We start from the raw sequence: 16,666 nt of genomic DNA, 5'->3' as shown, positions 1-16,666 counted from the left end.
GGTCGTCGTGCAGTGAATTTCATTCAATTATATTCATTGCTTCTGTTGCATGGGATGAAAATTATCTTTTCAGCGTTTGCCTGCCTACACGTACAAATACATCCTGTACTATACTTTACAACCGGTATAGTATAAGTCGTTTGTCCGCACAACGTACCGACGAAAGACCTTTTCTTATTCAAGAACATATTCGATTTTTCTCACATTCTCTCCTTCTTCGCCCGCTGTGTACAGGTTTGATAAACGCCAAATATAGAAACGGCGATTGAATAAAGTACACTATTCGAAGGATATACCAAAATAACTGTTAAGGGGGTGATCTCAGGCTCAATAATTTTATTTTTTTTCACTTTTCATAGTAAAATCTATTTAATAAGTCCAAATTTTTTACACATGAGAGAGAGAGTAATAACGTAATGCGGACGATTTCTTTGTTCGTTTTCGATGGTAAATCTCGCTGGTATGGCCGCTTGAAGTTGACCCTATTTAAATCTGGCTGACACGATATCTTGACTTTAAAGCGTCTGAAAAAACAAAACAAAGAGTTTATTAAAAAGTAAACTTGTCGCTATCTCCTGAAGCAAAATTTCCGCTTGATAGGTGCACCTTTTTTTTTTTTTTGTAAAATGTCAGCCAGGCCAAAAGGTGTTGTTTCAAGATAAACGCGATTTACTATTTTTCCAAAAATATACAAAAAACTGCAAAAAATAGCCTCCTACCCATAGTTAGCGATGCCTGCTCCGTATATTAAATCTTCAGTTTCCTTGTAACTTTCATTTTCTTCCATATTTACTACAAAAATCTGTAGTTTTTAGAAAATTGATTTTTCGAAAACAACACGCAAGACTCTGCCCTAAAATTTGAACTTTTCAAATCGATAAATCTCCGTACAACGACTCGATGATACGTTCCAAGCGCATATCGGTTATACCTCATTGTCAGCCAACTCCCGAGTCGAGGATTTATCTTCATTTTCATTCCTCGAACAGAACACGCGGCTTCGTGACATCACTCGACTCCGCTGATCAAGGAACGAGAGAAAGATAGACACTCGTCCTCGTAGCCATAATCATAACTATAATCATAATCATAATCATAATCATAAGGGGTGAGGACAACACACGATAATTCCAACAGACCGGGTAAGATTAGTGCCCTTTGTATACAGTACAGTTCGAAACGGGCTCGAGTAGTTTTGCAGGGGGCGCGAAGCGCGCTTTGTACATACATACACAAACACACGGATACGCGCGGCCAGAGCCTAGCTACAGTTTGTCAATTGTTGAATTGCGGTAGGTAAACGAAGGGGTCGTTAATACTCCCGCCTCTCCCTCCGTCCACAGTTCAGGATTAATCCTACACCGCCGGCTGCACCGCAGTGCCACCGAACCATCAGACCCGAGTACTACGACCAGAACCAACTCGCCGACGTCGCAGGTTATACCCAATTTATTTCCACCTACCGCAGAGACAAGATGCAACCGTCCCGATTCCTCCTTACGAAACCGCGCGTCGCACGCAGCGCGATTACCGCCGTTCTCTTCGGGTGTATTCCGAAATGTACTCCCGATACTGCAGGTACTGGCAACCGCGTTCCGAAATCGCGCGACAGCTTACTGCCGCCAGTCAGTGACGTCATGATATCTGTGACGTTGTTGACTGCGACTACTGCGGTCTGGAACGTGAGGCAGTCGCAGTACTCGAGAGATGGCCGCGTCCTCGGTGTAGCGTTCCGATTTTACTGTGACTGGCAACCCGAAGTAAAGACGGAACGCAGTTCGCAGTTGACTGCGTGACGTCACGGTCGGCAGTACTGGAAGTGTATTTCGGAATACACCCTTCGTCGTTGTTCGACGTCCGTCCGTCCGTTCGTTCGTTCGTTCGTTCGTTCGTTCGTTCGTTCGTTCGTTCGTTCGTTCGTTCGTTCGTTCGTTCGTTCGTTCGTTCGTTCGTTCGTTCGTCGTCGACGGACCGAGGGAATGTTGTCTAAAGTCTCCGCCGTCGGCGACGATCCTACCTCTCCCCTCGGCCCCGTCGGTCAGTCGTCGTCGTCGTCGCCCGTCGGCAGACAGCAGCAGCAGCAGCAGCGGCAGCACAGCGGCGGCCCGCGGCGGCCGAAGGAAGCAGGCAGCTCGGCGCGACGCGAGTTGCTGATCCCAGTATGGCCGTCTCCGGCTCGTCGCGGCGGGCGCGTCTACCGATTGATGCGCGAACGGTGAGCTGCGCCACGAAGCTGGGGCAGGAAGCTCGGCCCTGGTTGAAACGCGATTAATATTCGCGTGATTGTCGTAGATTTCTCTTATCCGCGCTGATATATCGCGAACGCGGAACGATACGGAAACACCGACTCGCTCAATTAACCGCGCACGCTGCCCATTTTCTTACCCCCTTGCTCTTCTTCCTCCCCCCCCCCCCCCCGCCGCGCCCCCCCCTGCCTCCGCCATCGTCGCCAAACGCCGTCGGTGAAACACTAGCAGAACTAAAATCTCGCCTACTTATGCATATATAACTATCTTCCGTGCGCTATTCGCCTCAGAGTTTCCTTCCGTCGCCTCTGGCTCCCCCTTTATCGCTTTCCTCTGTTATACCGTACACGTGTTGTATGTGTACTTTTCTTGGTGTTATACTAGGTAGTGTTGCTACCGTTGGTGCCGCTGCTGCTGCCGCTGCCGCTGCTGCCGCCAACCGTATGCCGCCGGTTTCATTCAAATATAGAACGCCTCGCGGGCGCGTGCCTGGCGCATTTTTATCTTCTTCGTCGACTTAAAACCGAGAGAATTAGTCTCGGGGGTATAGAGAATTTTTATATGTACATACGTGTGTTGCTTACATGCTGAATTTTATCTCATCCGATAATGCAACGTCGCATCGACTATGACTGGGCCGATTTCGGCGACCTAAACTCGATTTACACCGACATATATATCCATATATTTATACATTTTTTACATTTACAACCACCGTCACGGGTATCGTACCCTCTTAACTGTGTACCATAATTCACCGACGATTTAACTACGTATCGTACTTGTGATTTGTACTTTGATACTTGCGTTGCTTTGTTTCCCTTCTGCCGCGTCGTCTCGTTTGTCCCGCGTTTATTATTGGGCCAGTGGATGCTGGGACACGCCTAGACGAGTATTCGAGATACAAACACGTACCTACAACTAAACTGCGAGCGAACTTAACCTCAAAATGAATAATATCGAACACGTTTCCGTATCATTATAATAGTTACGCCGAAAAGCCGTACGAGGCGGAAGCTAGAAGCCAGAATTAGCAGCCAAACGTTCTAATGTTCACTCGAACGAGATAGTAAAGTCCGAAAGTCGAGATTTTCCGCAAAACCTTGAACCCCCAATAGTTTTATAAAATTATGAGGGTAAAATTAAACCGCATTTCTCTATTTCCAAAAAGCTTAACACGTTTGGTTGTTAACTCTGGCTGCTACCTTCGGCTTCGTAACAGCGGAGTTCGTTCTTTCTTTTTATCACGCGAACGAGCCCCTCGCTCCTGCTTCCTGTACCCTACATACGAGATTATAGATATGTATATATTCATTCGTCTTCTTTGATTATACCATTCCTCTATTTCCTTACCACCCCTCTTCCCCTTCCCTATCCTTGTTCCCTCTCACCGTCGCCTATACTCTCGATCGTAGATCCGAATATCCCTCCCCCTGCCCTTCTTGCTGCAGATACTGCTGCTGAAACAGTATCGAAGAACACTGCCGGCTGGATGAAACTGGGAGACAAAAAAACGGGCAGAGAGAAAGAGGGACAAAGTGAAATTTGAAAAGTTAGAGGGCAGACGAGGAAAGGATGGGAAAGCGTTTGAAAAGGCGCTGAAAATCTTAGCTACGCCCATAGCCCGCGGAAAGTCGCCTGTTGAACGTCGATCGATCAATCCATCGATCAACCATCGATCTTCTCGGAAATTGTGCGGATATTGTCGACCAACTACTGGTAAGACCACGACAATGTTTCCATGATTCGATTCTTCTTTTAGCTTATTAATTCACGCGTGTGAAACACTTGCGGAGTTGTTTTTTTTTTTTTTATTTTTTTTTTTACGCGATCTCATAGGATATCTTAAGCGAAATTTGAAATTTGTAACGAACGATAACAACAGAATCAAGGAGATGTATGAAATTTTTTCCAGCATTGAAATTTTTCAGCGAGATGCAAGATAGATAGAAAGAAACTTGTGGCGTGGATGATACACGTGCGGGGAGACTCGGTTGTCTGTCATGATTTGTACGATTGGAATTTCAATTACTCAAAATAGAACGTGAAAAAAACACTATGTAACTATTATTGTCAATTGCTTATGCCAGTCACTAAACGCACCTGGAAATTAGTGAAATGGAACAAGGATAAAAATCTCGTCTTAACGTAGAATATTTGTGACAGCGATCACTCAGGATATCCTCCTTATACCCATGAAACCCCATCGGCCTATCGTACAGCTGAGGGAGGGTATAACGAAAGGGAGATCAAGAAACGAATTTAAGAACCATCTCTGCTCCACGCAGTAAAGTCAAGAACAATTCGTTCCTCTTATGACTCACGATCCCGCTCTTCTTATTTTCGGCCGGATGATGATAAATCGCGAAAGTAGTGTAGGGATGGAAAACAATGTCGTCGCTAAGAGGGGGGGAGGAGGAGGAGGAAGGGAAGGGTACTTGGTCACTTGCCACGGTTCCCGAGATAGACATGCAGCAATGCGTGCGCTCCACTTCATTTTATTTTACGTCAATCCGCACAAGAACGGCGTACATTGTATCAGCGGGCTTGTGTAAAGAACGAAATTATTTGAAACGCGAGGGCTTCACGTCTCTGTATTTAGCGGTGAATTTATTCCTTTTTTTCGTATTTTTTTTTAATTTACCGTTTAGAGACGCTCTGCAGCGAATGCCGCATCATGCACACCCGTTACGTTTTCACGGAGATCTCAGGGCTGTGTTGATAGCTGACAGGGATGGGGATGGGGGAAGGGAAAAAACGCGGGAGGAAAACAACGAATTAGATATGTGTGTACGTAGGTATATGTGTACGTATGTGCCAGACCAGACTAGGCATTTTTACGGGGGAAAATCTTATTTTAGATCTCGTGCCGAGACGGTGCTCGAAAGGGAGAAGTTGTGGCGCGAAGAGGTTATAGGAGTGGAAACGGGAAGGGTGGTTACCTCCTTATAAGCTGCACCACATACTAACACTTTGTAATTGTATTTATACGAACCGACGGGATGTCGGCGGGAAAATAATACGTCTTACTTGATCCCACGTCGGAGAAAAATGTTTCGGGGTCGGGAAGGGCGGTAAGGGAATGGGAGGAAAAGAATGAAAATAAAGTAAATAAATAAAACCAAACAACACCACGAGGAACGACGAAGTTCTGTATAAAAGCGTTTGCAGGAATTATAATGTTAAAACACTATGCCAAGTGTGTCGTCGGGGAAATTGTTATTTTTCTCGGTTTCTTCAACTCCGCGAAATAAATCGGAGGAATTTAATGTTTCATTTTATACGTATATTTGCAGGTAGCATCCATAATCGTTACGATCGAATTAGCCTTCGAAAGTTATCGAGATACAAATCAGAGTAACTTTGTTAAATCGTTTTATCCACTTTTGAAATTGTTATCCAATTTCACAGTGATGTAAGTGTGTTTGAAATTTTTAGTATGTAAATACACATCCGCGTTATCTTTTCACTGTTGTATATTTCCATTGTCAAATAAATAGTCGAGTAAGTAAAATGTTATAGATTTTTTTTTCCTTCTTTTTTATTTTTTTCCTTCTTCCTCTTCTCGCTAAACACGTTGATATTTATTTTTCAGATGGTTCATTCCGAGAAGAAAAGGGAAGCAGCCGAAGGAAAAGGAGGAACGAGGAGGCGGGTGGTAGTGTGTTAGTCCGAACCGTCGTGCGCAAACACGCGTCTTGAAGAAGAACTGCCGAGAAAAAGAAAGAAGACGACTAGGAATAAAGAAGTAAAACGGCTGAGAAAAAGATTGCCGAAGAAATTCCAACGACCGTCGTCGTTGTTCCTCTTGCTATAAGCGCCATCCGCACACGAACACATTCGCGCACACAGCATACGCGAATCGCCTACAAGCCGAGAGAATGCAAAGGAAAGTACCTCGGATACGTCGCGACCTGGAGGGTGAGCGGGGGCGTCGACGACGCGGATCCGCACTGCCACGATGATCCGGACAGTAGCCCGGTGCTGCTGCTGCTGCTAGAATCGTCCGCACGTTTATCAATCACTCCCTTGTAATCGAGCAGTGCCTCGTCTCGTCTCGTCTCGTCTCGTTTACCGATTACGTGGAAAGTCTCGTCGTCCGCGAGTTTTCCGAGCGATACCTAGTTTCGGCGGAACGGACAAAAATCCCGACCAGCGAGGAACAGCGAGAAGAAGGGACAGCTGGACTGGACGGTCCCGCGAATTGCGGTGGGACGGCGCCCCGGGGGCGGTGCGGGGGGCGCGGGGGCCGCAACGGGGACCGGAGCGCACCAGGGGTTTCCGCCGACCTCGCTGACCGCCGTCCTCGGCCTCGTCGCCCTGGTCGCGGTCGTCGTTCTGGTAACAGCGAGCAGAGTCTGCACCGATGATCGGGTCCAGGACGCGGAGCAGCGCGGCTCGTCGACATCGTCGTCGTCCTCGCACGCTCGTCGGGATGGAACCGCCGATTCCACGACCCTGACCGAAGGCCAGCTCCACCGATTTCGGGGCGAGAGGCGGTGGCTGGTTTTAAGGAGGAGGACGAGGAGCGGAATCGTACGTCTTCCTCATCGCAGATTCGGCCCCCAAGAGGATCGAGAGGAGGCCAAGAGGAGGAGGAAGAGGAAGAGGAATAAGAAGAACGAGGATCACAACTGCTTTCGAGATCGCGGTCGGAAAGGGGAAATCGCTACGACGACAGTGTCCGGTGTTCGGGGTTTCACAGGTGATCGTGCTCTTGGTGGTGATAGTGGTGCTTACAGTGCCGCTGCTGTCGATGGCCAGTCGACTACGGTAGCCGGGCCGATGTCACCTAGGTCGAATAGCGAAGAACCATCGGGCACCGAGGGCGACGACGAGATAGTTTATCAGCGGGGTTCACCACGGCGCAAGGAGGAGAACGAGAACGAGGACGAGGATATCGCGCCTACCCAACCACCTCCATCACCGACCAATCATTCCTCTATGGAATCACGTGAGTTCCAATTCACCGTGCATACATGCTAGGTGTAGAAAAAAAGACAGTTCGACCGACTTTGTCTGTTGGCTCTTGGGAGTCGGTCGGTTCGGCGGGTTGTATGTTTCTTGACGATATTGGGACGAGGACAATAACAATCGTCGATTCCGCGGTGTTTACTTCTTCTTTTCTCCGAATGCTGTCCTTCGGGCTGCCTCCTTGCCGCGGCGATGCGCGCGGTTTGCGGGTCTTGGGATACAATAAGGAGAGGAGATACTCCCCGGGAGAACCATTATCCGGCAGCGCACGCGTGTGCATATGTACGAACGTATGCATGATACAGAGGCTCGGTGCATAAACACACAATTTTTATTATACTCCCTGTGCTGAGAGAGTGGCGAGGGTCAGCCAAGGAAGGGCGGGTTAACGTCCTTTCGTTTATTCTCCTCCGCCTGCTACGTCGTGCTGTTGCCAGTGCACTGCACTGCCGCTTGTGTTCCACACCGCGAATAAGTGTGCGGAGCGTATATCGCCACCGCGATTATACCTATGCATAAAATGCTGCTGATGTATTGAACGCACTGTTCAGGCTGGCATGTATCGTTCGAGTACACTTTGCAATTGATTATTCAACGGGAGAAGAATAATAAAAAATGAGAGAGAAAAGAAGATGACGCGGACGAGGACGAGACGAAGTGTAGACAGGCCTGCAGGAATAAAATCTATACGATATATTCTCTAGAGCAGTGTTTTTCAATATTCTTGAATTCGCGACCCCATTACAGGTAAAAAAAAATCTGACGACCCCCCAGGTTCATAATAAAGCTACGTCAGTGATTTCAAAAAGTACATATTCAAGTTTCTTTCTTTTGAGAGTCTACCTAAAACCTTTGTAAACCTTACTCTACTTTTATCTGGCTTCCGATCGCGACACCCCCAGTAAGACTTGGCGATCCCCAGTTTGAAAAACACTGCTCCAGGGTGTTTCGTTTGGAGAAAAACATTGTTTTTGCTTCTTGAGAACATCAATGAAAGTATGCTCGCGGATGGATACCACCTCTTTAATCCCACAAGTTTTTCGGGGGGGGGGGGGATTGATTCGAAATGAAACGCCCGAAATTATATTAATTGTGTATATTCATATCGCAAACTCGAATTTTGGGCCGGAAGCCCGAGGCATTGATCAACGTTACTGTACACGAAGTAAGTACATGGTCTTGATAGCAGATGGCATTGCCAGTTGCTTGTACACTTCTAATCGTTTTTGTATCGTACGTACATACATAACTACGCGATCATAAAAACTGTGCTATTGCTTATTGCTGTGAAGGCAACAGCGCTACAGTGGAGGAATATCGATCATTGATCAAAAAAATAGAGAAAATTCAAAGAACAAGCAAACACGATCTCCATATTCGAGAATGCAACTTGGTATTATTTACAGACTTTCATTTCTTCCATCGGTTTTATTTCTAATCTATTTTTTTTTTCCCCATGTGTAAAAACAACATTTATTCCGTTTCATCCGCTGAAATGTTTCATAGTCGTCTCTCACCTACTACTTTGTGGATTTGAAATCATGTTGTTACGAGAATGTGTCGGTGACGCGAGGAATCGAAGCCAGCCGTCCAAGCTAGAAGCGAGTGTCGTCCACTCTATGTCGGTGGTGCCTCGCCGTGTCGGTTACCTTGGCCGAAGTAGGTCGTGTCTACTGGCGACAGGCGTTGCATTCAGGCAGCAGCAGCAGCAGCAGCGACTAGCCGGCAAGCGGGCAAACCAGTCTCAGGATAGTGAGGAGCCGCACGGTTTAGTCACATTTCATCACCTATTCCATAGGTACATATACGTATCATCCGTAATATCGGTGCGCAAGCGGATTGCTAGTAAGAGGAAGTGGAGGAGAGGAGAAACGGTACCTGCGTACATACTCGTACACGTCTGTAGTAAAGGGGCCGTCCATTAATCACGTGATCTTTTTTTAAGCATTTTTCAAACCCCCCTCCCCCTTGGTGATACGTGGTGAGGTTTAAGACTACCCCCCCACCCCCCACCCAATATCACGTGTATTTTTAGTATCTAAAAAAACTCAAAATTTGTCAGAATATCTTAGAATATTATCCTAAGTACAGATATAAAATATAATCTTATCTTATTCTGATATTAAGGACCATGATAAAAATGTCTAAATAGAAAGGTTAATAATGAAAAAATAAGTACACGTGATATCTTGTTACACCCCCCCCCCCCCCCCCCCCTTTGTGACATTTCGTGATTTTTGTCAACCCCCCCCCCTTTCAAGCCTCACGTGATTAATGAACGGCCCCAAACCGACGAACGTAAGAACAAGTCGGAGAACAGCCTGCCAAGGTTTCATCTCTACAGGACGAGGGAAGAAAAATGTTACAACGGTACCTAATTGCTTCGGCTTTAGCGCCCTGCACGCCGTGACGGCGGGTGAGGGAGAAAGCACCATTTTTACACTACACAACTCGCTCGCTGCCGACGATGAGGGTAGGATTGAGACCCCGCTCGTAAAGAAATGGGGTGCGGGATAATTCTGCGCATGCCGCGGGGTGGGAATCACCGTTGTTGAATAAAGAGGAACGCCTGGGCTACGAGGGCTGTGCCAGAGGGAAAGTGGTGCCAAGTGCAGAGCACTGGGCCATCGACTATCCGAGGAAGCCTACGACCCCTCGACGACCAGCATCGCTCGATACGCCCCACTCGTGGCGTCGTCCTCGCTGCAGCCCCGGCTGTGTGTTCGCAAGTTCGGCCCGCTGAAACTGGACGCGGAAGAAAAGCCGCAGTCGGTTTCGCCGTTTTTCTCGACTCTCATCCTTCCTTCCTAAGTTGAGCTCGTTGAGGGTTACTCGTTAACCGTTTCTCTTTCTCTCTTCTTCTCCGTTTCGTCTCATTGGATTCGAAGGATTCAGGTTGAGGTCGTACTCTGCAGTGACGGCCAAATCGGTCGTATCATGTACCAGACTTACCTACACTTATGCTTGTTTTTTTTTCCTTTCTATACCCGTCATTAGCCTTAGGCATATCCACTGACCGAGCGCAGATTCGGAACGAGCAAATAAAATTTTAATATACCGATTGTCTGATTTCCTTCGACGATACGCGGAGCAAGGAACAATGACGTAAACTTTCTAGGCATAACGAGAGCGAACCGCAAGCTCTCTGCGACGTCTGAATTTTTATGTACATACACACACTTGTATCCGAGTCGTATAGGTACGTGCTGGAACGGAACGGGATTATTTGAGCGCATTCGTTCGTCCATTTCGTCATCTCTCCACGCCTGACTGTGCGTCTGTGCAATACCGAATGTCTAGCGAGGTGTCTGGTACACACGGTAATCCTTGAATGAAACGAAGACCTATTTTTCAAAGAGAACACACGAATAAACAACAACGCTCTTCGGTGCTGAAGGAATTTGAAAGTTGGCGTCGTTTAAAGCGACATCTCCTCAATTCACTCCCCTCACCGCAACCTCTATTCTACATACCGCCATTCCGTTGCGGACCAGCTCGATCTTATTTTTCGATGTACGTACGTACGTACGTGCGTCTTACATACGCGCAGGTATTTACTCGTTGTAAGATATATTTGACGTATGCGCTTTACAGGTCGAACGGAACGCCGCCGTCCATGCTTTCAGGGATCGTAGCTACCATTACACAGGTTCGGTACGAGATCCTCTTCCTTGAGAGGGGGAGAAAACAAAAGAGAAAATATTATAGATACGAAGGTTTCAATGCGCCAAATCTATATCTGCTTTCCATTTTTTGCCGTCACGTATACGGTACGTGATATGATTTTTTCTTTTATTGTTTATAATTCAGAATTTCTTGTGTTTTGCTTTTGCATTTACACCGCTTCAATCTATTTAAATAGTAAACCCAGGGCGTATTGCACGTAGAAAGACGATACAACGGAAAATGGTCAGAAGGAATGCTTACAGGTTTTTGTTGGTCGATTCGCCGTGAAGCTCCCTTCGATGGTATCAACGAAAAGGAAACTACAAAATAACTAGAATTATACTAGTAAATAGATTTTCCAACGACATTAATATTTAAACTTGATAACTCTGTAACTTTTATTGTTTTATAAATATTGTTGCTATCATTAGTGTTTAATTATTGTTTATAAGCAGTAATAGGATTTTATTAAAAAAAAAAAACACACACACACATACACACACATTGCATAAAAAGTTTACGTGTTACGTATTTTTTATTACCATATTTCGATTCAAAAGCATGAGATCTATTATTATTACACATGATAATAACAAGGAGACAGAAAAAAGTTAATTCTTTTGCAGACCAGTGATTATTTTACACTCGTTAAAGAGTTTCTCTTTCGACTAACGATCCGTTCAGTTTAGAAATCACGACTTCCATACCCAATTTCATCACGGCTAGCTATATTGTGAGCACAAATTACAGTCATTGGTTGCACGACGACGTTGCACATACATATGCATAATATCTGCCGTGCGAATTAGCTGCAGTTAGCAATCGCGAGGCGACTCGGCAACAACGGCACGACGACAAAGATAAGGGGTAAGAATGTTGAACTGGTGCAGCAGCATTTATCTCTGCGTTTACAACGAAGACGACGCTGTATTTCTGAGTATAGTTCGACGTCGAAGAGTTATCGGTTCAGACAACGCTCGATGCGGTCAATGAAATCGGTTCACGTATCTCTCTATCTAATAAAAAAGTTTCAAACAAATGAACGTAGAAAAAGATTATAATAATAATAGTATACGCATGAAGTTGGCGGTGGGGTGAGATCCCGAAAACAAAACAAAAAGCATCTAGCAAACCCTTTGACAGCTGTCATCGGCTGTTTATGACAGTCTTTGACAAATATCTTTATAGGTATCTGTTTCTGACGCGCAAAAAATGAACATGCAAACGAAAATTATCAAGATGATTCCCGACGGGAATTGTCTTTTTCGCGCGTTGGCGTATTGTGTATACGGCACTCAAGATCGACACGCAGAGGTGAGACTGAGTATCGTTTCAAATATAGTGGATAATTGGTCTACATTTGCGGGCTTTATTACAGGTAATGAGTCAAACGGTGCTGTGATTAGGTCACCTGGTGATTACAAATCACATATGAATAAAATTGGAATATACGGGGGAGAAGCAGAATTAGCTGCAGCTGCGGACATTTTTAAGATATGTTTAATCGTGTATCGCGAAGAACAAATTCATCCACACCGGATCGGATCACAAAATGAAATACAATTCTCGCTACTCTTCACCGGCGATGAAGACAGTGGACACTTTGATGTCTTGCAGAACCAGAATAAAATTCAGATAGTGAGTAATAAGTATGAAAAGTAACAATCAAATAATATACTTCTCGCAAAAATTAAGGGAACAACAAAATTTTCGCAGTTTTTTGGTGATTTTCAACAGGCTGTATTTCAGTGAAAAATGGTCGTGCAAGAAATAAAAAAACAAAGCTTTTGAAGCTTGAAGACTCTAGTTTTTAAATTTTTTGGTTAAAAATTTTTCGAAGCACTATTAGCCATGCAATCCTTGGATAAAGCACGAAGAAAAAATTTTCAAAATTTTTTACGTTTTTTCTTTCGCTCTACGGGCATGGAAAAATTTTTCCGAGCTAAACCTAAACCAATTCTGCAGAAAAAGAAACTGCCCTTCGGCTCGCTGTGCGACCAGTAGTTCCAGAGATATCGGCAGTTGAGTGAAAAAGGATCCTTTGGCATTCAAAATTCGATATCTCGAAGACAAATGGTCGTATCGAGGTTTAAAAAAAAGCATCTTGAAGCTGAATAAACAGGCTATGCGACCTATGCAATGCACGACCATTTTTCACTGAAATACAGCCTGTTGAAAATCACCAAGAAATTGCGAAAATTTTGTTGTTCCCTTAATTTTTGCCAGAAGTATAGTTAATCTAAATATATCACCAAACAGTCGAAAGGACAGCCAGGATTTACGATGACGATGAAGAAAGGAGGAGTTTCACCGGCGAAGCGGTAGTAAAAATAATTCAACGAGGGGTGTCGTAGAATTAGAAGAATTGATTGTAACTATTGATTTGGAAAATAAATCAAGAGGACGATCAACCAATGTGATGGACATAGAAGAGCGAAAAATTAGACAACGAGAACAGCAGCGAAAATATAGGGAAGCGAACAAAAAATATCATACTGGCTTTTCAACCAACGAACAGAAGGGAGGAGTTTCAACCAGCAGACAAGGTGATGGAGACGGTGGACGGTCGGACGTATCACAAAAGAAAAAGGAAAATAAAATTGTAAGTGCGAATAACCAAATAAGCCAGAGAATAAAAATGAACAAATATTCCTATAACCAGGCAAGAGGACGACCAGGATCTATGTTAACCACAAGAGAAAGAGGTGTTTTGCGGAGTGAACACCCACACAAATATAGAGAAAAAAATAATATAAAGAAGGTGATTTTGGAGAATAACGGGCAGAGCGGTAGCAAAAATAATTCAGCAAGTCAAGGAGATAGATCGATATCAATAGAGAAGGAACACCAATTTTCAACCAACGAATGGAAGCTTAGATTGATGAAAAAAAGAAAAGTAAGCACAGAAGGAATTGAAGTGGACAGCAAGTGCAGACCTGTCATCAAATCAACATGAAGGAATTCGCCTGTCTACTAGACAATGCGTAAGGAAATAGTGAGGCGCGTAGCGCCGAGATGGGGTTGGCGCGCGAAGCGCGCAGGGGCGAAGCCCCTAGTCGTACCTATAATAGTTGTCTTTATAAAAACAACAGAAAATTCCGTTTAATCAAACGGTGTTACTCACCCGATCGAGATGATCGCGAACTTACCGATGACGCTAATCCGGTGTGCATAATTATGATTTCAATCAACGCGTAACTTGTCATTTCTGTCCACCTTACAATCGGACTGGCTCGCGTTATTGTGCACGCACTTAAAATGACGATGCGGACGTCACCGTAAAATTTCCTTTCGTCTCTGCACACCGTCCGCGGGGTCTAAGACCTCCGCCAGGCGAGTCTGTGAAACTAGTCTTTCCCGTATTTCGTATTTTTCTCATCTTCGCTAGTAATAGTATGTAGTAGTATTTAGTACTTAGTAGTAGTGTGAAAGGTACTTACATTGGCCTCTGTATAATTGTCATACCGTGCACCACGACGCGTTTTTATTCGTCGCATGTAAGTTTACTTCTCCGCGTTTCGTCCTCGTCCTCGTCCTCGTTCTCGTCCTCGTCCTCGTCCTCGTCCTCAGTACCCAGATTCGGTCAGCGCGTCGTTTCATAAATCACTATTATTGCACGATACTAAGCCTCGAATCCTGCGGTCGCTTGGTTTCGACACGATTCCACGCTGTTAAATAGCCGATCATTTTATTCTCTCAATCTTCGTAATGTTTCCGCCATTCTCTTACGCTTTTCCAACATTTTTCACGTCTTCCCATTCATCTTTGGAGAATAAAATTGACGGAAAAATCAAATTGCTTTCGTGCTTCAGCGACGCCGACGAATTTCGCACGATCGACGTCAAGCTGAATACTTACGATTAGCAGCTGCTGATACGGGGGCTATCATCAATTTTATGTAACAAAACCATCACACGTAGTACAGTGCAGGACGTGACGCATCCATAGCTAATGTACCTACGTAACAAAGAGGGGAGCCTGGAACTATTCACGGCTATTAGGCACCAACAACGGCCACGATATTCGCGAACATCGCGTATGTTTATATCGAGTCGCTGCCATGTTACATGGCATGAGTTACGCTGTTCGATACCCACAACTCAACCCAACCTAATCCATTTCAGCCTTGCCCATCTTCGTTGAAGCGAATCCTGGTACCAAGTCCAGAATTCACATTCCTAAACCGAGAGAATCTTGCAGTTGCGACTACGACATGAAGTACACGCAGTCCTCAACTATTTTCATGTAGTTACCATGTTTTCTCGTAAGCTTTGCGAAAATTTGATGATCATGCGAGAATAAAATGACGTTACGGCGTTATTTAACCCTATTGGTCACTTTGGGCGAATATCACCCCATAAACTTTTCAAACTCCTCGTAGAGTTCCTTAGTACATTAACTTTGCCGATGTTTTGCAATATTTGAACAATAAATTTTGGTCGGGAAAGTGAAAGAGCTTTTTCTGCAATCCTTGAACAATACCCAGACATTTTTTGTTGAAGCAGGATATCACTTTTTTCGACCTGGGGTGAATTTCACCCTGTATGAACGTTAAGCCAGTCTACCGAATGTGACAAATTAGGTTTAACTAGAATACAGTGAACGAAACAAACTGACTTTGCGCTGCAATTAACAGAAAATATAGTATTGACACCTGAAACTTGCAAAAAATAAGTGATGTATAAATTATACGATGTATTGATTATTCGCGAGAATAAGTTTGACCTGACAAGGCGGTGATAATTCGATTGTTCGATTCGATATCTCCGATCCTGATAACTTTATGTATCCAAACCTTTTTCATATCTGGATATAATAACGATTCTGTTTCTTGGAAATCAAATAAATAATTCACGTGTCTTCACTTCGAGTATTTCGGTGACTTGGAAAAGACGATTTTTCACGAAGTGAAGACACGTTAATTATTCATTCAATTTCCAAGAAACAGAATCGTTATTATATCCGCAGATATGAAAAAGGTTTGGATACAGAAAGTTATCAGGATCGGAGATATCGAATCGAACAATCGAATTATCACCACCTTGTCAGGTCTGGGCTGCGTGACGTACATTTCTACTGCTTTTGACGGTGCCTCGTGTGCGGCTGGCGCGTGAGTCGGGGACCAGCAAGTCACGTGGATTCGAGGATGAATCCTCGCAGGATCGCTTCTACTCGAACAATATAGTAGAAAATATCGTTAATTCTGACAATTGTCTTCAAGATGAAAAAACAAGCACAGGTGCTTTTTGGCGTAAGCATGCATGCCTGCATTAACCCTTCGAGTCACAGAAGCCACTATAGTGGCACTCTTTCTTTTTCGTTTTATCTCATTTTCATTATGATCCATGCAAAATTTCGAACTTTTTGCGTTTTCGGGCGAAAAAATACTTAAACTTTGAAATGATTACGATTTTTTGAGAATTCATAATTGTTTGTAATTGTTGTAAGTATTATAAATATATGCAATTTGTTGGCGCAGAAATTTGATGACAAGCGTATGCTGGTAACGCGTGGAATTCATTGGTTGACAAACAGAGATCTCAGAATGCCCGTTAGATTTACAAAATTCAATGCATAGGGTTAGTTTTCACTCTCCCTACGGGTTGATATAGATAGTTTTGGGGTTGCACCTATTGTCGGTCTAAAATCGTACTGTATCAAAATAAATATTCATACAAATCTCAATCAAGAACACTGTCTAAAACAATGTTGATAATTCGACCCGTTTTCACCCCATGTTAGGGATTGTTTTTAGTTTTATTAAAATTTAGACATCAGAT

At 44.4% G+C, this 16,666-nt stretch overlaps 1 protein-coding gene and 1 long non-coding RNA gene across 4 annotated transcripts in view; one reads left to right on the top strand and one right to left on the bottom strand.

Moving 5' to 3' along the window:
* Positions 1 to 335: 335 nt before the first annotated feature.
* LOC124302392 (uncharacterized) lies at positions 336 to 1,861 on the bottom strand. Its single transcript, XR_006907693.1, has 3 exons — positions 1,140 to 1,861; positions 720 to 1,075; positions 336 to 524 (listed from the first exon to the last, which is right to left on the bottom strand). It is a non-coding gene; the product is annotated as an uncharacterized LOC124302392 (long non-coding RNA).
* Positions 1,839 to 16,666, top strand: part of LOC124302387 (low-density lipoprotein receptor class A domain-containing protein 4-like) — a 68,027-nt gene continuing 53,199 nt past the window's right edge. Inside the window, exons 1-3 of one of the 3 annotated variants that reach the window (XM_046758534.1) lie at positions 1,839 to 1,855; positions 3,662 to 3,965; positions 5,842 to 7,200. In XM_046758534.1, the coding sequence (XP_046614490.1) occupies positions 7,032 to 7,200 (169 nt within the window). In that variant the 5' untranslated portion in view covers positions 1,839 to 1,855; positions 3,662 to 3,965; positions 5,842 to 7,031. Of the gene's footprint in view, positions 1,856 to 2,139; positions 2,216 to 2,814; positions 3,966 to 5,841; positions 7,201 to 16,666 lie in introns of those variants that run through there. The other 2 variants (XM_046758532.1, XM_046758533.1) reach the window with 2 other exon arrangements.

Source organism: Neodiprion virginianus, chromosome 4, assembly GCF_021901495.1.
Source record: "Neodiprion virginianus isolate iyNeoVirg1 chromosome 4, iyNeoVirg1.1, whole genome shotgun sequence".
Taxonomy (NCBI): domain Eukaryota; kingdom Metazoa; phylum Arthropoda; class Insecta; order Hymenoptera; family Diprionidae; genus Neodiprion; species Neodiprion virginianus.
This window is presented reverse-complemented; position numbering and strand designations above follow the sequence as displayed.